The 20,939-nt window shown below is 45.2% G+C and overlaps 1 protein-coding gene across 4 annotated transcripts in view; it reads right to left on the bottom strand.

The window, feature by feature from the left end:
- PAX5 (paired box 5) overlaps positions 1-20,939 on the bottom strand; it is a 190,452-nt gene that overhangs the window by 104,564 nt on the left and 64,949 nt on the right. For all 4 annotated transcript variants that reach the window (XM_053573987.1, XM_053574010.1, XM_053573995.1 and 1 more), the window contains one exon: positions 19,473-19,648. In XM_053573987.1, coding sequence (XP_053429962.1) covers positions 19,473-19,648 — 176 coding nt within the window. The remainder of the gene's footprint in view (positions 1-19,472; positions 19,649-20,939) is intronic.

Here is a 20,939-nt window from a genome sequence, read left to right as displayed (position 1 = left end):
AAATTATGATAATAAAAGTCCCCACCTCACAGAGCTGTTGAAAGAATTGAATGAGTTAACACAAAGTGCTCAGACCAGTGCCTGGCACATTGCAGATGCTCTATTATTATAAATGGTCAGGGACTAGAGAGTGTTAGGATGCATGCATACCCCTCCTCCTGAGAGAGCACGCAGGAGACTTTGCACTGTTCCATCAGAAATCTATTTCCTCAAGGCTCACAGTGGTGCCAAGGCCCAGCTTCCCCTGAGCTTCAGGAACTCTGCCAAGCCATGCCACTCTGAGCATTCCTGTGCACATCTCCCAGTGCACAGAAGGACTGCTTGAATTTTTAAACCAAGTATCTGTTAGTGGAACCAGTTAGAGACCTAGAAAAACCCCAAGCAGTTGACCTCAGTTTGCAGCCCTGGGAAAATAAATTTCCCCAAACTAGCCAGAACCCAGGGCCACATGCACCGGGTTGAAACCTCTAGGTATTATGACCCCAAGCCTTCCCCATTAAGGGATCTAATGGCCAATGTTGAGTCCTCCCATAAGACTTTCCTGTAGCTATGCTTCTCTACAGCAATGAGGAGTTCATCTTTCAAGGTCATGTGTGTATATGTCTGAGCTCTTTTGCCCCCACAGCATAGATGCAGTTTTTTTTTTTTTTTTGAATTTTTTTTTTTTTTGTAGAGACAGAGTCTCACTTTACCGCCCTCGGTAGAGTGCCATGGCGTCACACGGCTCACAGCAACCTCCAGCTCTTGGGCTTACATGATTCTCTTGCCTCAGCCTCCCGAGTAGCTGGGACTACAGGCGCCCGCCACAACGCCCAGCTATTTTTTTGTTGCAGTTTGGCCGGGGCTGGGTTTGAACCCACCACCCTCGGTATATGGGGCCGGTGCCCTACTCACTGAGCCACAGGCGCCGCCCATAGATACAGTTTTATGACTACCAGGTAATGGAAGAAAAAATCAGGAGATAGGTCACAGAGTCACCCTTTGTGGTTTCAGTCCATTTTAAGTTATTTGGAATTCACTGGTGAGCTGGGAAGCATTCCCAGGAGACGCTTGAGGCAACTTCTTTACCAACAGGCAGGTCCTCAATAGAATCTGAAAGCACCAATGGCCCACTTTCTGCTTCTTGGCTCCTAATCTCCTGAAGCACAATATATAACAATGAAACAGCCATGTCCAGGGCCCAAACAGGAAGGAAATGGTTATTTTTTCCAAATCCCAAATATCCATTCTAAAGATAGGCAGAAGCCCAGAAAAAGTATAATAGCAAGGAAATTTATAGAGTTGTCTCAGGGCAGAGATACCATAGGATTTCTTCAGACTTACTCCATATGCTGTAATTTGACACAAATAAATTCGATGAGAAGAACCCACGTAAATGAATACACCCGTTCCTACAAAGGTATTCCCATAGGGAAGCAAGGCTCTGCTTGCCAGCAACAACAGGTGTGGCCCCTCAGGCCCACCACTAGGCCTCACCCTTGAACAACTAAAAGTGATAAGGGCTAAAGTTAGAAGACAAGAAAAATTACCCAGTGCATCTAAACCTACCATATGTGTCTTTCCAGACAAGTGTAATGTGGAAATTTTAAACCTTTCTGTGGATCAAGTATGATTCTCTCAGTTTCTACATATATAAGAAAAGTAAATAAATACCTAGAATGGTCTAAGAATTAAACGAAATAAAACAAAGTATTTAAGGCTATGTACTGTCCAGATATGTTATTATATTATATATTATACTACATTTTAGTCTATTACATATTTGTGTGTGGGAGTATATATATATATGTATATATCCACATATATAGTTTTGTTTTTTAAATACACTTTCCGGAGCCATCACCGACACCCCTACCACGCTTCTCACTCCAACCACCTGAATCCACTCCGCTTTTCCCAGACTGAACACACATGCATCCATCTCTGTGCTTTTACTCCTCCTTTCCTCCTTCTCCACCTGGAGAGCTCCTGCTCCTCCTCCCCTCACCTACGATATGTGCAACTCCCTCACCCCCCAGTTATAAGCACTCTGGGTGCAGAAGCCTCATCTGTGTTTCTGGGCCATTCCCTGAGGATGTAGATAACAGTGATAAATAACACCCACTGAATATCTCCCATGTGCTGGGCACTGTTCAAGACCTTCACACAAGAGCCTCACACTCATACAAGGGCACGCGCAGGCCACCTCTCCTTGCAGGTGGGTGAGCAACCTGTCATGACCATACAGCCAGCAGACGCTCCTGCCAGACTCCAGGACCAGGCCAACCCCAGAGGCCTTGCTCTTACTGCCTTGCCATTTGGCCAACATAGGCACAGCCTTAGCATGAATGGGAGCAGCAGGTGTCTTCAAGAACCCAGTTCCAGGGCTGGAAGTCTTATCCCTTCCCCCAGGAGGGCTGTGCAGAGCTCTGCAAGGCTAGTCCCTTAGACTATCAGAGTCTTGGTTTTAATACTGCCTCCCTGCCCTGGAGGCAGATCTAGGAGGCCAGAGAACTCCTGTCCTCTGATGCACCAAAAGGGAAATATTAATTTGTTTGTTTGTGGGAAAAATTTGTATAATACAACCCAGAATTAATAATTTATTACAAAGAATTCTTAGCTCCTCAGGCAGAAGTTCTGAAAGTGACACAAATCGTTATTTTGATTGCTTTAATGGAATTTTCCCCTTGAAGCCTGGGCTCATTTGCCTGTGTAATCTGCAGCCAGGCAAACAGTGAAGACAGAGAAAGCCTGGGGAGAAAACTTTTCCCAGCAACTCCCGCACAGGTCAGGTGGGGCCTTTGGTCTATCTCTCATCTCTCCCACCGGACAGTTCTTAGCCACTCTGCTTCCCAGGGCAAACTCCCTCCTGCCTCCTCTCCAACTTCTTACCTGCCCCACCCATCCTTATCTACCAGGATGTTCCTGATCCCTTCTCTCATCTCTCTGTCCTGTGGAACCTCTGATACAGCAAAATGCTCCTTACTAACCATAACAAAATAATAATAATAAAGTAACATTTTAAATGCCTATTAGAGGCTGAACCCTCTATTAAGCCTCCTTTAATCAGTACAACCATCTATGACACAGGTACTGTCATAGGTGGACACACATACATCTGTCTCAGTGAACATATGAACCATAAAACCGAGGTTAAAGCATCGGCAAAGGCAAGTTGGTTTGAAACAGAACTCTGTATACAAAGGAAGAAAAGCTACCGTTTGTGTGGGATGTGATGGTCACCAGCCTGCTCAAACCCAGGAAGAAAGGAGGAATCATGCAGATTCCTGGGGATAAGCCTGCAAACACTTTTATTACCATAACCTTCTAAGAGATTGTTAGCTCAAAACTAACGTAACAGGTTGCAAAGTCATAGCAGCTGCTTCCAAAGTCTGTGCTCCTAACCACAACACCATACTGCCTCCAGAAGTTCTCTGGGCACAGTCCTGGTGGACTCTCTTCTGCAAAGCATGCCTCCCTATTCTCCTTGGGATTTCCTGGGCTAGGCAGGGGGTCTATAAACTCACTGGTCTCCAGTGCCAATTCTAGGTCATTGCTCATCGCACCCTCCTGCCACAATGTCTCCTCCTTAGAATGTCACATCATCTGCCCAAGCCAAGCCCCTCATAGTGTTAGTGAAATGCCTGCCATCTCCCCTTCCTCACTACTTCCCACTGTCACCAGCACCTGCCCTCCATCTCCTGGAGCTGTAACTCCCTGGCACCATTGTTCTTTTTTTTAATTTCAGGTTAATAGGAGGGTACAAACAATTAGGTTACAATGGTTGCATTTGTTAGGTGAAGTCCCTGTTGTAGTTGTGCCCTGCACCCAGGAGGTGCACCATATAACCTTACATTGTGCCCATTAGGTGGAAGGGCACCAATCCCCCCTCTCCTCTGCCTTCTTCCCCCTGCTAGAACTGAATTGAATTTTTCCCTTGTGTGAGCATGAATTAGGGCTCCATCGTTCTTCATCTCTATTCCCCAGCTCCAGCCTCATGGTTTGCACAGATAGGACCTTATCCTATTGCTTAGAACTGGTTCATGTCTAAGACCTCGAATCCCTAAGCTCCCTTCTATGAAAGCTCCTTTCTCATCATCTTCCTTCCACATGCTCATCCTGATCAAATGGCTCTTGCCAAGAACCCCCAATCCCAGTGACAAGAAATCCACAGCCCGACCCACATTTGGGCAGCTCTGCCTGTTTAGACGATTTCCTTCAACTGAACTGAATGCTGCCTCTAAGTTCCACCTAGGCCCTGGGTCTGCGCATTGAGGCCCCAGAGAAGTTTAGGTACTTCCGCGCCCTTCTATGCTCAAATTTCATTCTTCTGTATGCACTGGGCTTCCTTTCCACAGGCCAGCCAGCTCCAGTTCCTTCATAAATTCCCTACCAGACAGGTTTGGGGGTGGGAAAGTGGGGTGGTGGTGGGAGGGTAAGGGGGGTCAAGAAAAGTGGGTGCTTATGGAAGTGTTCCTTCCATGTGTGTTTGAAAAGCATGTGTATTCTCTAATTGTTGCCTTTTTGTATGTCTATTTTATTAAGCTTGTTAATTATGTTGTACAAATCTTACAAAAATCCTTGCCAATTTTTGTCAGCTTGATCTGTTCATTAATAAAAGGAGGGGCATGTGACAGCCTCCCCAGAATGTCATGGAATATGTTCTTTGACAAGTTTTGCTATAAATATTTGGAAACTGTATTGCTAAGTGCATACAGGTTCAGGATTATTGTATCTTCCAATGAACTGCAATGATTGTCTTTGAGGATGCTTTGGGCCTTAAAGTTTATTTCATCTAATAATGATATTACTCTTTCTACCCTCTACTATCTAGTTTTGCATTTTTAAGTTACCATGCTTTTGTCTTACTTTTTTCTTTCTTCTCCCCTGTCTTCTATTGGAGCCACTGAATATTATATATATTTCTGTTTGCCTCTTATAGTTTAGAAGTTATGCATTCTATTACCATGCCTTTAATGGTTACCCTTAATTTGCTCACCTGCATCGTTGACCTAGCCCAACCTAAAATTTATCTATATATCTACCCTCCTCCTGATCTTAGAATATTTTAATTTACATCAGCCCCCTCTCAATTGCACATATTATTGTCTTTTATTTTCCTACTCTGTTTTAAACCCCCAAACTAGTCATTCCTTTTACAAGCAATATCCTTTATTAGATAAACCTATTTAGATTATCCCTCACTTATCTGTATATTTGGTTACCATTGCTTCTTAAATCATATTCTCTCCTTCTATATTTCATATCCTTGTAGCAAAATATAGAGTCTTGCATTTTTTACACACTCTGACAATCTTTCTCTTAATAGGTATGTTTATATATTCACATTCAAAGCGATTATTGATATAACTAGATTAATATCTACTCTGTAACTTTTCTATTTGTTGAACATGTTTTTTGTTTCTTTTTTACCCCTCGTTTCCTCCCTTCTCTGTTTTTTGTGTGTTTGTTTGTTTGTGACAGAGTTTCACTACGTCACCCTGGGTAGAGTGCTGTGGCGTCACAGCTAACAGCAAACTCCAACTCTTGGGCTTAAGCGATTCTCTTGCCTCAGCCTACCAAGTAGCTGGGACTACAAGCGCCCACCACAACACCCAGCTAATTTCTTTCTTTTTTTCTTTTGCAGTTGTCATTGCTATTTTAGCTGGCCCAGACCAGGCTCGAACCTGCCAGCCTCGGTGTATGTGGCTGATGCCCTACCCACTGAGCTATGGGCACCGCCCCCTTCTCTGGTTTTAATTGAACATGTCATATTATTCCAATTCATCTGCTCTGTCAATATTTAAATTATACTTCTTTTTCTAAGTCGTAGTACTTTCTTTAGAGTCTGCAATATACATTTAAAACTAATATAAATCCACCTTCAAATAACACTGTCCCCCCTTCATTGTGTACAGATACCTTTTAACAGAGTATTTTCAATCCCTCCTTCCTTTCCTTATGAATTTCTTGCGATTCTTGTCACTTACCCATATGTAATAATCCCACATTTTTTTTTTGGTAGGTTTGTTTGTTTTTTCAGAGTTTCACTATGTCACCCTGGGTAGAGTGCTGTGGCATCACAGCTCACAGCAAACTCCAACTCTTGGGCTTAAGCAATTCTCTTGCCTCAGCCTCCAGAGTAGCTGGGACTATAGGCGCCCACCACAATGCCTGGCTATTTTTTGGTTATGGTTGTCATTGTTCTTTAGCAGGCCCTGGCCGGGCTCAAACCCACCAGCCTCAGTGTATGTGGCCGGTGCCCTACTCACTGAGCTATGGGCACTGAACCAGCCCACATATTGGTACTATTATTACTTTATAGTTACCTTTCGGAGCAATTAAGAATTAAAAAAAAAAAAATCAAACTTTCACTTTACCTTCATTTATTCCTTCTCCAACTTCCTTCCTTCATTTATGTAGACCCAAGTTTCTGACCTGCGTTTCTTCTGAAGAATTTCTTTTAACACTTCTTGCAGGCTAGCTCTACTGGTGATAAAATTCTCAGTTTTTGTCTAAGAAAGTCTTTATTCTTTTCCTTCACATTTGAAGGATAATTTTCTAAGATATATTTTAATTAGAATTTTAGGTTGTTGAGTTTTCTCTTTTAATACTATAAATATTTCACTCCACTCTCTTTTTGTCCATATGGTTCTGACAAGAAATCCCCTGTAATTTCTTATCCTTATTTCTCTATAAGTAAAGTTCCTCCCCACTGCAGCTTCTTTCAAGATTTTCTCTTTGTCTTTGATTTTCTGTCGTTTGAATATGATAGGCCTGGGTGTAGATATTTTGGTGTTTAACCTGCTTGGCATTCTCTGAGTTTCCTGCATATGTGGCTTGGTATCTTTCATTAATTTTGGAAAATTCTTGGCCATTACCACCTCAAATATTTCTTCTTTTTCATTCTCTCTTCTCCTTCTGGCATTATAATAACGCACATGTCATTCCTCTTAAAATTATTCCACAGTTCTCGGATGTTCTGTTCTGGTTTTTCAGTTTTAGTGTTATAATATTATTTTTGTTGTTTTTTTCTTTGCTTTTTAGTTTGGGAAGTTTCTATTGCCATATTTTCAAGTTAATTTTTTTTTCTTTGAGACAGAGTGTCACTTTCTCACCCTGGGTAGAGTGCCATGGCATCACAGATCACAGTAACCTCAAGTTCTTGGACTCAAGCGATTCTCTTGCTTCAGCCTCCCAAGTAGCTGAGACTATAGGAGCCATCCACAACGCCTAGCTATTTTTTAGTGGTGGGGTCTTGCTCTGGCTCAGGCTCGTCTTGAATTCCTGAGCTCAAGCCATCCACCTGCCTGGGCCTCCAAGAACACTAGGATTATAGGTGTGAGCCACCAAGTTAATTTTTTACTCAGATGTGTCCAGTCTACTGATGAGCTCATCAAAGGCCTTCTTTCTTTCCGTTACTGTGATTTTTTTATTTCCAGCCTTTTCTTTTGACTCTTTCTCAGAGTTTCCCTCTTTCTGCTTACATTAGCCATCTGTTCTTGCATACCATCTACTTTTTCATTAGCGCCCTTAAAATATTAATCAGAATTATTTTAAATTCTCTGTCTAATAATTCCAGGACACTTTATCTCTTTTCATTTTGCTTTTTCTTGCCTAATTTTTTTTATTATTAAATCATAGCTGTGTTGCCTAATTTTTTTCTTTGAAGGCTGCATATGATGTATCAAGTAATTGGAACTGGAAGAAATAGACCTTTAGTGTGGGGTTTTATGTTAACCAGGCAGAGCTCAGACATAACTCTGTATTCTTATGCCTCTCCAGATTTTGGAGCAGCTGTTTACCCTGTGACCTCAATTCTCTGATAGGTCAAGAAAACTCATGATTTTTCCATTTCGGCTTTCTTTCCTATTATAAAAATAAGAATGATGACTTACAAGTTCTTTACTTGTCAAAGATGAAACTAGAAGTCTCTCATGTGTTTCTTACTGGAGCGCATTAGTTAGCAGTTCAACAACAGTCTATGAATGGTAAACTCTATCTTTGATTAAAAATGCTTTTATTTGGCTTCACTATTAAACGATCATTTACCTGAGTATGAGTCAACTTGTCTATCTCTTAACATGTGAAGATATTTTCTATTGCCTTTTGACTTCTAATGAGGCCCAAAAAAGTGTCCTGGCAGTCTAAAGGTTACACTTTCTCTCTGGTTGCTTTTATAATTTTCTCTTTGTCTTTGATGTTCTTCGATTTCACTACACATTGGTCCAGATGTCCATTTATTTTTATTTAACTTGCTTGATATTTAGTATGCTTTTTTAATCTAATGAAACTTGTCTTGCAACAATTATGTTCTATAAAGTCCTTAGCCATTATTTCTTCAAATATTGCCTCTCCTCTTTTTTCTATTATATTTTTCCAGGCCAACTATTAGATGTATTTTGGACTTTCTCATAATTTTTGTCTTATCTCTTACACTCTTTCACATTTCCTAACTCTTTAGACCTCTATGTTATATGTTTCTGGAAATTTCCTCAGCTCTGTCCTCCAAATCAATAATTTTCTATTCTGCTGTGTCTTATCTGGAATTTAATATATCATTTGAACTTTTAATTCTGATGTCCATAATTTTTGTTTCTGGGAAACTTAGTTCTTCCATCTTCTAGCCTGTTTCTTCTTTTTTCATGGTGTTTTGTTCTTTTGTAATGATTTCTAGACTTTCTTTCACCTCTTTAGTCATGTCATAGTCTTCCCCCCACCTTTTCCTCTTAATGACAGGGTCTTCCTCTGTCTCCCAGGCTAGAGTTCTGTAGCATCATTATAGCTCACTGCAACCTCCAATTCCTGGGATGAAGTGATACACCTGCCTCGGACTTCCAAGTAGCTGGGTCTATAGGTGCACAACACTATGCCTGGCCAATTTTTCTACTTTTTGTACCTCTTGCTTGGGCTGGTCTTAAACTCCTGGCCTCAAGTGATTCTCCTATCTAGGCCTCCCAAAGTGCTAGGATTATAGGAGTGAGCCACTGCACCTGCTAGTTTTTATATTCATTTCTTTTCTTGGGTTTCTTATGCATAATTCAAAGAGAGATGCCACACCTGTATATAACACAGGCTTGGGATTTCACTTTACCATGGGAAATTTATGTTCCACTGTCACTCCCATATAGAATCAAGTTTCCTTACTGCTTCTCTCTATCTACACATGGAAAGTACCTAGTGCCCATTTCATGGAAAGTGAAATTCTTCCATGTTTCAGGTTTCATGCAGGGAGTTCAGTTCTAACTCCCACATCACACAGGACTAAGACCATATCTTTTGTCCTAATGTCAGTGTCAAAACCCCACCTCTGTTGACTAGGGACTATATCCAGCAACAGTATCCTGGGCCACAGGGACATTAGCTCATGTACTTTAGGTTCTGGCTCTGACCCCCTTCTTCATTTTTAGCCCATGAAAATTTCCATCTCTTTGTCTACATGAAAGATATATATCAGAAATATTTTATTGTTACATTTAATCCAATCTTTCTATTGTTTGAGATGGGAGAGACACCTACAATAGCTCAGACCTTAAAATCAGAACAAAAATCTATGTTGTTTTTAAAAAATTCATTTAGAAAACAATAAAGTTTTGTTTGTTGTATTTTTAAGAGCTTTGTGAATAGCCAAATTCCTTAAGCCAAACTTCTATTGCACTTTGAAAATAAATAAACTGTATGACTAGAATTATCTGGGTTTTTTTTCCCTAAGCTGCTTCAAAGAAAGATTTTTTTTTTTTAATTGCAATTTGGTTAACCTTGTTTGAGAGGAAATTTCTCTACCCAAAAGTCAATTTTCATACAGTACCTTTGGCTGCGTCAACTGCTGCTACTTTATGCCCCACAGCACAGCATGTGTGGTCAATGTCACTGACATGGCATATCTGTAAAAATTTCTTGGATGAATGAATGAATAAGTGAATGAAAGAAATAACATCCCAGCAAGATACAGGCAGCTCTTTGACAATTGACTTGTAATCTTTAAACCCCACATATACAGAATTTGCCTGTCATTGAAAAGACTGGAATAGACGGGAGGAAAAACTGTAAACAAGTCAATATAAAAATTAGAGATGGATTTCCAAGTTGTTTTACCACTCACAGGATGTTAGCGCTCAAATGGATCTCAAGGATGACCCAGTCCAATCTCCCATCCCAACTGCAGAAACTACAAGCCAGAGAGAAGAGCCCAAGAGCCATCCCTAAAGCCTGGGCACCCCATGTTTTACACTATGGCTACATGCTCAGTGTTCCCGCAGATACTCCCCAATCTTACAGCACGGACGCAATGATTTTTCTTGGGAAACCACCCTCCTACTTGATGTACAAGAAGACAAAGAATACTCAGAATATTCAGTTTTTTAGAAAATATTTTAATAGCTATTTAGAAACAAATAGGTATCCCAAGCAAGACTCTAAGTGGCAAAGAAATGATGAGGGCTGAGGTCCTACAAAGTCACTTTGTCACCTTGGGTCACTTTGTGATGATGACAATACAAGTATAAGGGAGAGCGTGGTTGGTGGTAGGGAGTAAGAACTCAGAGTAATCCTTGTGACTAGTTCATTCCAAAGGCAAGATAACATCCAGGGTAAGCCTTAAGTATCCTAGTGTTTAGGAAGATATTTCTTACCCCCTCTCCTCATGCTGGGAACAACTTGGACCAGGACTGCTGCTTTCTCCCCTTGCCCTCCTGTAGCTCCAAACACCAGAGGAGTCACTCGTCTGACTAGTCAGGACCCAGGACATTTGCTGAGCTGTATTCACTAGTGGGTATTGTCACTGTGCCTTGAGGGTCACAGTCCTCCTCTGGAACTTCAGGCTCCCAGGAAGTAGCTAGGTCTGGCCATGCCTGTTTCCCATGGAAAGACTCAGCCCTGTCCACTCTCTCAGTTCCACCCTGTCCACCTGCCACTTGGTGGGTGGCCAGGGAGGGTCGCTCCATAGGGCAGAGCCCCACACAACCCCCAATTCTTCCTGACCACAAAAGAAGAACCTACAAATAATATGCCAAGATACCAGATTCTCTCAGGTTCTGGATGACCAGGTGGGACTTGGGGAAGCCAAAATCGACAGGCCAGTTGCTATCAGCCACAAGCATCCTCTGTTTGTCCTGGTGTGTTATGCAAATACTAACAGCTTCTATGTGTACAGCCACTCCCTGGGTTATGAACAAGATAGGCTCTGCAGGTTCATTCTTAAGTTGAATTTGTATGTAAGTTGGAACATACATTTACCTATTACCTGTAATAACCTCCGTTTATAAATGTGAGTTGTATGTAAGTTGGATGTTTGTAGCTCTGGGACTTCCTGTACTGCAGGGTGAAAAAGATGGAGAAGTCCTCAACAAAAGCACATCCAGCCCACCATCTGCTTCTTTAATCTCAAAAACATGACTCCTTCCTCCTTCTACGTTCCCCAAATCCCTATATACCAAACTCTCATCAGAGAAGTTGAATGCAAACTACTAAATTCTTGTTCCCATCAAGAATTGAGTTGATGGCTCAACACCTGTAGCTCAGTTGAGTAGGGCACTGGCTACGTACACCGAGGCTGGCGGGTTCTAGCCCAGCCTGGACCTGCTAAACAACAATGACAACTGCAACCAAAAATAGCCAGGCATTGTGGCAGGCAAGCTACTTAGGAGGCTAAGGCAAGAGAATCGCTTAAGCCCAAGAGTTTGAGGTTGCTGTGAGCTGTGACACCACGGCACTCTACCAAGGGTGACATAGTGACACTCTGTCTCAAAAAAAAAGAATTGAGTTGATGGAGCTGGGTTGTTGGTGACCACCAAAGGTGCCTTCTCCAACTGGGAAGAACATTTTCCCAGGGGTGCCCTTTGGGTGGCAGGAAGTCTCAAAGCCCCAAGGTAAGAATGCATCTTCCTGGAGCATCAGACTAGAAAATCTAGGAAAACTGCCCTAGAGCATCTGGCCTTTTTCTTAATTGAAGTCAGGCTGTTAGAAAGGCTGCATTCTGGAGGCATGTGGTCTCAACAGCCCTGCTGCTGCAGAAATGCACTGGTTGGCATGTGATCATCATACTCATCCACCAGACAGAGCCCTATCAAACCACTGCAGGACATGTAAGTGTGCTGTGGAGGACTGTGACCATTGCTGCCCCATTGGAAACCCCCGTGAAAATTCCCTTTCCACTTTAAAGTGTCCAAAGAAAGAAAACATGGCTTCCTTTGAAGAACTGGACTTCTTTCCTCTGGTGGACAGTAAGAACACAACTGATTTCATTTCCCATTTTCCTTTGACCAACAGGAATCTCAGAATCAAATTTGAGCTCAACTCTAGTAGCCCTGGGAGACACTGAGGGTGGTGGGAAGAGATGGGGGGCAGAGGGATGAGGGGAGAAGCAATGTGTCATGGGGCTATGCTTCCTTGGCAATGCCATAGGCTGGGGAGGAGAGCAGCCCCAAATAGGCCAGACAGCTATCTCTAGGGATACAGCAACATTACTGTAGGTGACATCTTCCTGGTTACCCAACCCTCCAATTCTCCTCAGAGTTGCCAGAATGATCTTCCAATCTGTGTTTGGATCAGATCCTGATATTCCCTCATTAAAGATCTTGCAGAGTCTCCTCCTTGCTCTCAAGATTAAACCAAGGCCCTGGCCCACAAGTCCCCTTGCACCTTGCCCCTGCCTCCCCACTAACCACATCACTATTCCATGTTCTCCTTCCTTGTGTACCAGCTGACCCTTCCCTGACGGGACCTGGCACTAAACTCCCAGGCAGAGAGAGCCAGGTTCTACTGGAGGGAGTGAGGCTGACAGCAGCCACCAGTATCTAAACCTCTCATCCTGGTGTCTTCAGCAGAGAGCCCAGCCCTGTTCCAGGCCCTGGAGGAGCTGGAGTCATCCACTGGTTTCCCAGGACCTTGCAGTCTCCACCCCTTTGCTGCTTGGGGCCATGGTCCCTGTGACCTAGGCTGACCCTCTCTAGTCAGGATTCCTGGGGGCAGGGAAGATTGCCTATCGGTGCCACCCCAAGCTTCAGTATAAAAGGTCTTCTCTTCCCCTTGCCCTCTTACCACCAGACCCTTCCACTCTTCCTATTTAAAGCATTCTTTTGTGTTGGAAGGGTCTTGGCATTTAGATAATTAAGTCCCCGAGATCCTTAAACTTCTAAAATAGCATATATGGAAAAGGGTAGATTCTACTTACATGCCTCCAGTGATGGGAAGCTCACTACTTAACAAGGAGACCCAATCCACTGTTAGAATGATTGGGTTATTATCTTATCTTGTTCCTTGTTCACATCCCCAAGTCTTCCCTTTTTCAGACTAAACAGCCCTGATTTCTCCAGTCATCCCTCCTAGGAACAAACTCTATTCTATCCTAAAGGAGGAACTTGGTACTGAGTACAGCCCTGTGAGGAGAGGCACACGGTGAGAGGAGGAGACCGAGCTCATGAGTAGAAGAGGACAGTTGCTGGCCTCCACTTCTGCTCATACCCACAGAGACCACACTGGTTTGTGTGGCAGCCCCAGCACCTCCTGACTCATGTTCAACTCCTAGCAGAGTACATTGAAACCAGGCAACTGCCCATCTCTCCCCAGGAAACTGCCCATCTCTCGGAATCAGTGGGTAGCCTGACTGTGCCGGAGCTGGGGGTAGCCCAGAGGCCACCAGCCTAGGCTCTGGAGCCAGAGATCTGGCTTCAAATCTTGGCTGTGTAGTTATTTGTGCCCTTGGCTAAGTCAATGCACTATTCCCACTAAGGCTCAGCTGTTCTGTCTGCACAATGGGGATGATAGGAGTTGTGACTTTGTAAAAAAAAGTGGGGCAAGGGCAGCACCTATGGCTCAAAGGAGTAGGGCACTGGCCCATATGCCGGAGGTGGCGGGTTCAAACCCAGCCCCGGCCAAAAACTGCAAAAAAAAAAAAAGGGGGGGGCAAGTAAGATTCTCCTCAGAACAGAGCCAGGCACAAGGCAAGCAATGAATACACAGTAGCTGCAACAACTGACTACAGCAATAAGGAAAACTGAGCGCATTTCTGAGCACGGACATACGGTCAGTGAAGGCCTCACAGGGTGGGCAGGAATGCGACTGGGCCCAGACAGGGGAGGATTTAGAATCAGGCTGAAACAGTGAGCAGGAACTTAGAGTCTGAACAACGTTAGGAAAGTAATACAAACTGCAGTACCTTCCACCACACATGCTCCAAGCTCAGAGCCCTGGTGTTCTTGCACTCACATGCACACACACACACTCGTGTGCAGGCTCTTTTGGGCATGCTGCCCCCAAAGCAAGGTGACACTTTCTCACCTCCATGTTCCAGCCCTGTGGGGTTTGGGCCCCTGACCTGTGTTCATTCACCCACAATCTGACCATCTAGACCCCCTCATTCTGCCCACACGTGCCTTCCTCCAGACCTTCACCCCTGAGGTCCCGTCTGCCTACAATGTCTCTCCAGCCGACTTTGGACCATTTCCACAGGGCTGGATTCTGCCCCTCCCTGAAGGTACTTCTTCCAGGAAGCCTTCTGGTCTCTTGGCCTGGCTGCCCTGTCTCCCCCTCCCCTCCTCTCCTTCCCACCTCCTCACAGTGGGACACAGATCCACTATGGAGGAAAATGTGCTCCCCGAAGAAAGCAAGCATGTCCAGCCCTTCCACTGTCTCCCCATAGTACCCAGCCCTTTTTCTGACTCACGGTTGGAATCAGGCCACCACTGATGACTAACCTCAGTCATGCCAACCCCTTCCCAGGAATAGGATGCCCACAGGGGTGGGTGATGCTAAGATTCTTCTCAGCCCACTATCTTGGAGAAATGCCACCATTCACAAGGCAGTACAGCTTTTGACAGCAGGAGGCATTGCTGGTAGCTTTCTCTGTTAGACAGCGGACAGACCTTCTCCTAGTTTAACCCCTGTGACCTTTGAACTTCCTGGGAGGTCAGCAGCAGGTCCCCTTCCCCAGCTGTCTCTCTGTCTCTGGCCCGATGGGAGGGAGGGCCTGGCCCGTTCCATTTTGCGCCTGTATTGATCTGCTGGCAGCAATGGGCTGGATAATTAGCCAGGAATTAGGGTTTCTATTACAGCCAGGAGGCTGCTCCAGCTGATTTATCACCTGAATAATTTACTGTGATTGAAAGGAAATTAAAATGAACTCCATTTGACAACTGTGAGCTTTTATGGGCTTTAGTGAAGGCTCAAAAGGCAGATTAATAGCCTGGTGTTGGTTAATAGTCTGCCGAGAGTAAATACGGCAGGCTGTGCGGCCGTCTTCCCACGCGGCCGGAGGAGAGACCCGCTGCCACCAGCAGTGCTGGCCCACGACAGCATCGATGTGAGTTTGACAGAAACAGATTCGGCTGTCAGAAACACACACAGGCACACTCACACATACACACCAGCAGTTGTTTTTTTTTTCTTCTCCTCCAAGGTGATTTTTACTCACTCCACATGTAGGGAAAACAGAATTGCTTTTTCAATAACCATTTGGAAAAGGAAGTGTTTCATTGCCCCAAGAGTGGGTCTACATTAACTCCTTCCACCCCGTGTAAACGGTTTACTATGTTTCCCTAACAAAGGCAGAAGCCTGCGCCCACCCACCCAGCAGGGATGTCGGTAAGAAAAGCAACAAGCTAGGGGCAGGCTCTCAGCTCAGGGAAGCAGCTGCCAGGACCCCAGCCTGGCCCTAAGAGGGGAGTTCTTCCTGGGATGGCATGTGGGGGACTTAGGAGGATGTGAGCTCTCTAACTGTGGCAATATTCTGAGAGTTCTGGAATGATAGGCAGTCTCTGGCAGTCCTGAAAACCAGCCAATCAGAAAACTGGCTCTTAGAATCATCTGGTTCATGGAGGCCCGTGGAACTATCCTGCTCAAGATGAAGACAGAAGATCATAGGGTCAGATACCCGCTCCCATAATCCCAGAAACTCCTTGGGCCTGAAAATGGGGTGAATAATGTGTAATGAAAGGTTTTGATCTGTAAAATGGGGTTCACAACTCTTGCCCAGCCTGCTTAGTAGGCATTTAAATGGAAGTTCCAGTGAGAAAATGGATGTGAAAGCTCTTTGCAAACTGTATACTGTCAGGATGGATGGGGAAGATAACTGCTGTTAAGTTGCTGTTGCTACAATTTTTTTTTTGTCACTCTTTTTTTTTCACTTTGTCACCTGGATAGAGTGCCGTGGCATCACAGCTCACAGCAACCTCCAACTCCTGGGCTTAGGCAATTCTCTTGCCTCAGCCTCCCGAGTAGCTGGGACTACAGGCGCCCGCCACAATGCCTGGCTGTTTTTTGTTGCCGTTTATCCGGGGCCAGGTTCGAACCCACCACCCTGGGTATATGGGGCCGGTGCCCTACCCACTGAGCTACAGGCACCGCCCAGGTTGCTGTTGTTACCATTATTGTTGCTATTGTCGTTGTCATCAAAATCATGACTACTACTACAGATTTAGAAACTAATGTCCAGAAAAGAAGTGACTTGCTAAACAGGGCAATGCCAGGACACAAATCCAACTCCCCTGAGTCCAAGGCCAGTAAATGCTCTTCCCTACCAGCGTGCTCAATGAAAGTGACAGCAAGACTGGCACCGAGGCCACGAGGCCATGGAGAAACAGACTCAGACAACTTGATCTGCTCAGAAGGGAAGAGGCAGCCAGGCTCCATGGCTAGTGCCTCAGGTCCCCTCCCCATCCCACTGCCATGTGGCAGTGGGCCTCCTAATACCAGGCCTGTGGAATATTCACCCAGCAGAACACAAGCACGAGGGGCTCAAGGAACTGGTACCCTTGACTTACATCCCTGCCCAAGCTGCAGCCCCTTGCTCGGGCATCATTTGTCCAAAGTGATTGGGAATCGGGCATGAGGGTATGTCATTCATAGTCCAGTGCTTGTGTGTGTGCAGGGCAGCCCTGCAACCTCACCTCCCATCTCTCCTCATTAAGGCACATTACGGGGAGGTGAAGCAGATTAACCAGAAAACACTGAGTCAGTCATTATCCCACTGGAGGTTCACCTGTGGGCCCCTCATCAGAGCCCAAGCTATCAGAGACGTGGGCTCTGCAGATGTGCCCACGTCATTCTCAAGGACACTGCTGGAATCAGAGCCCTCACAGAGTTTGTAATCCAGGCCTTTTCCTCTTTGGGTCCCCCTCGTGGCATGGCATGAGCCCATCAGACCTGTCCTTCACATTCCCCTGCCAACACTGCCTCCCCCAGACCATTGTCCCAGATGCTGCCAGCAAGCCATCTTAGCCCTCTCTGGCTCAACACTTCATCAGTATCCACAGAACCTTCCCTCATGTTCTGCAGCCTCTGGGTCCACATCACACTGCCCCTGTGAGGCTGGACAGAGCTGATGAGTGTGTGTCGCTGTGCCAGGCTCACAGCCCCATGGGCAGGAAATATGTTAGATAAATGAGAATATGCATGTCTGAGGATGAGTAAGTGAATTCAGGACAGCTTTGGACTCTGCACAGTGATTCAGCCCAAAGGTCTCTGGCCAGTCTTTCTGGCCAATCTAAACTAAATGAACTATGGCTGAGATTCTGAGTCTTGGTAGGAATGATGGAAAAACACACAGGAATCTGTAATACCACATGTCTGAATTAACAAAATACAAGCTTAACAGAAATGCCAGAGGCTTGTGCTGTTGAGGCCAGGCTGAGTGCAGAGGCCTGCCCCCTTACTCTTTACCACTATTTTGCTGGGTAACCTCAGACAAGCCCTGTCTTCCCTCTGGACCTCTAAAAAAACAAGGGTCTTGAGATCTTGCCTCCGTGGTCACCGTGAGCCCTAAAATTGTGTGTCAATGGGTAGAAGATAAATTTTCTCTCAGATTTTGTAGGGAAAAGTAGGCCTCATCCAGGAAGGTTTCCTGATTGAGTCCTCTCTCTTTCCTCTCCTGTGTCAGATAAAATATGGCTTCTGCCATCCCTCAGAAGGACTCTGAGCAGGGGGGAGAGGCTGTTAGTGATGGAAACAGACTTCACCTCAGGACCTTTGCACCTGCTATTCCTTCTGCCAGGTGTGGTCCCTCCAACCCACACCCCTTCTTGTTCACACAAGGCCTTCAGGGCTCAGCATAATGTATTTCCTCCAGGAGGCTGCTGTGGCCTCCAGGCTGGCACAGCCTCTGCTTTAGGCTCTCAAAGAACCTCAGACATCTCCTCAGCACCAAGCACACCCATAAACCACAACCCTTTGGGTAATTTTTATTTATTGTGATTCTTCCACAAGTCTATAGGCTCCCTAAGAGCAAGTCCAACCTGTCTTGTTTACTGATGTACCCTAGTGCCTGGCTCTGTGCCTTATAGAAAGCAAATGATAATGGATATTTGTTAAATGAATACATGACTTGCTGGGTAGCTGTGGACAAGTTGCTTTGCCTTTCTGGGCCTCAGTTTTCCCATCTGAAAACAAAGTGGCTAGATGATCTGTAAAAGCCCTCAGAAGAGCTGCTCAGAGAGAGCCAGACTGTCATAAAATGATGGCCCAGAGGCCTTGGCCACACCTCAGCACCCAAGATTCCCTCCAGCACCTCACCTTTAGCTGGGAGCTTGTGCATGGACCCATGCTATTTTGAATGGCTTTGAGGGAAAACTCCAGAAGCATCATCGAATTAGCAGTTAGAGGAAGCTCAGCAAGGCCGGTCCTTACCACCAGCACCAGCTAGGAAAGTCCTGGGAAAGTTATTGTTTATAGCGTCTCTGTGACTCGCCTTCCAGATGGGAGCTCTTGGCAGGCCAGAACCATGTGCATGCAAGGTAACCAGTCAGGGCCTGGCATATACCGAGCTTCAGGAAATCATCTTCTGAATTGAATCTGGAACTTTAAGGACCTCGTTCAGGCCCCATGAGTCTCTTGGGAAGGGCCTTTCTGGTCCCATCTTTACAGCCACAGCAGGAACTGCTCCTCTGCCCAGGGTCACACAGGCTGGCTGCTCACAGTCCTGCTATTTCCCACCCTCTCTTGCAAATCCCTCAGGAGGGAGTTTGTATAGTGAGACATTTTTTCATCTGCTGACCCCTGGATTCAGTCTCTAAAAGCATACTAGGGACCTGACAAGAGAGCTGACCCAAGAGAGGGCTGCACCAGTACCATCCTAACATTGCTCATGGCCAGTGAGCCTTCAGGCCGCTGATGGCTACATAGTTCCACCATCACCCTGACTGAGGGGATAATGACCCAAGACCACCTCAACTGGCCCCAATGATCATTATAACCCCTGTCCAAAGAGCCCTGTGGAAAGGACACCATTCAGCAACAGCAAAGCAGCCAGGCAATTCACTACCCCCTGGCTGACAGAGGGACAGAGCCCACCAGGGCAAGAAGCCATCAGAGCCCCAAACAAGTCCTTCTGACCTTGTGGGATGTTGTAACTGGCCAAGTTTGACCAAGACCAATGAAAAGCCCACTATCAGCAAAGCCCAGAGTGCCTTCACTCACACCCTGCCAGATGCTTCTGCCTTCAGGAGGGCGGCCCTGGCCTGTGTGTCAGTGGCGGCTGCGGGGGGCATGAGTTGCGGGCATACCTGCTCAGGCTTGATGGGCTCCGTGGTTGTGAAGATGTCCGAATAGTGCTGCCTCTCAAACACACGGTCCAGCACCTCCAGCTGCTGCTGCGTGAACAGGTCTCCCCGCATCTGCTTCCGGAGGAAATCTCTGCCTGGAAGTGAGTGACCGTTCGGCACCGGAGACTCCTGAATACCTTTGATGAGCATGAGAGAGGAAGGGTGAGTGGAGGTTATACGTGTTGCTAAAGAGAGACAGGTCAGAACCTGGGACTGGAAGAGGGGTGAGAGACCCTTGGGCCAAGCTCCTTCCCTGACAAGAGAGGAAACAGGGGCTCAGATAAGGGGCTGCCTTGCCCAGGGCACCAGCCATGAGTGCAGAGCCAGCCACCCATAAGCATGGGCCCAGCACTGTGCAAAGCCCCTTTGACAAGCACCATCTCATCTAATCCTTACAATGACTCCCAATATATATTATTACTGTCTCCATTTTGCAGATGAGAAAATTGGGACCCAGAAAGATTAAATGATTTGCCTGAATATGAACTCTGGCTGACTCAAGCTTAGTCATCAAGAGCTGCTGTCCTCCCCGTACTGAAGACACTCCTTGGAGGTACAGTTCTCAGAGCTGATGTCCTTATCCTGGACCTTTGCACCACATCATGTGACCAGTCAATAAAACACCATGCTAGGAAGATTGTTGGAAAACAGATGCTCTCATACAGTCCTGGTGGAAGCTGGTCATACACCTGTGCTAGACACTTTGACAAGTTCTATGAAAATCACAAATGCCCATTCTCTTTGATACAGTGATTGTGCTTCTGGAGATATATTTTACAGCTAGACTTACACATATGGGAAGTGATGTATGTACAGGTTTCTTGTAACCAAAGACTAGAAACAACCCAATAGTTTATTTGTGGGGCTCCTAGCTGTGTAAGTTATGCCATGCTTGCATAATGGAATACCATGCAGCAGCAGAAAGGAATGAGGACTCACTCTGTGAGTTGGTAAGATCTTCAAGATATACCGTTATGTGAAAAGTAAAAAAACAAGATACAGCACAGCATGTATCATATACAACCTTTTCTGTAAAAGAGGAAGAAAATAAGATTTTATGTGCCACATATATATAGTAAGGATATATCTCCAAAGGACATGAGAAACATTTATAGTGGTTACCTATTTGGGGAGGTAGGAACTGAGTGAACTTTGTAGTCAGTGGGAGACTTTTTGTAGTGTGCTTCTTTGCTTGGTTTAGTTTCAGAAGTTTGACTGTATTACCTATTCAAAATTCTTGTAATTCTTGTAAGTTAAGAAAGTACAAGATTAAATTCCCTATGTGTTTTGTGTTGTTAGCTATTCACATTGTGAATCTATGATAATGATGATTACATTTCAAAGAAAATATTATGAATTATCAATTTTAAAAAATGGGATGAAAGTCTTGGGCTTGAACTGCTCAAGATGAAAGTAAGCATGAAGGGC

This window comes from Nycticebus coucang, chromosome 2 (genome assembly GCF_027406575.1).
Source record: "Nycticebus coucang isolate mNycCou1 chromosome 2, mNycCou1.pri, whole genome shotgun sequence".
In the NCBI taxonomy this organism is placed as follows: Eukaryota; Metazoa; Chordata; class Mammalia; order Primates; family Lorisidae; genus Nycticebus; species Nycticebus coucang.
This window is presented reverse-complemented; position numbering and strand designations above follow the sequence as displayed.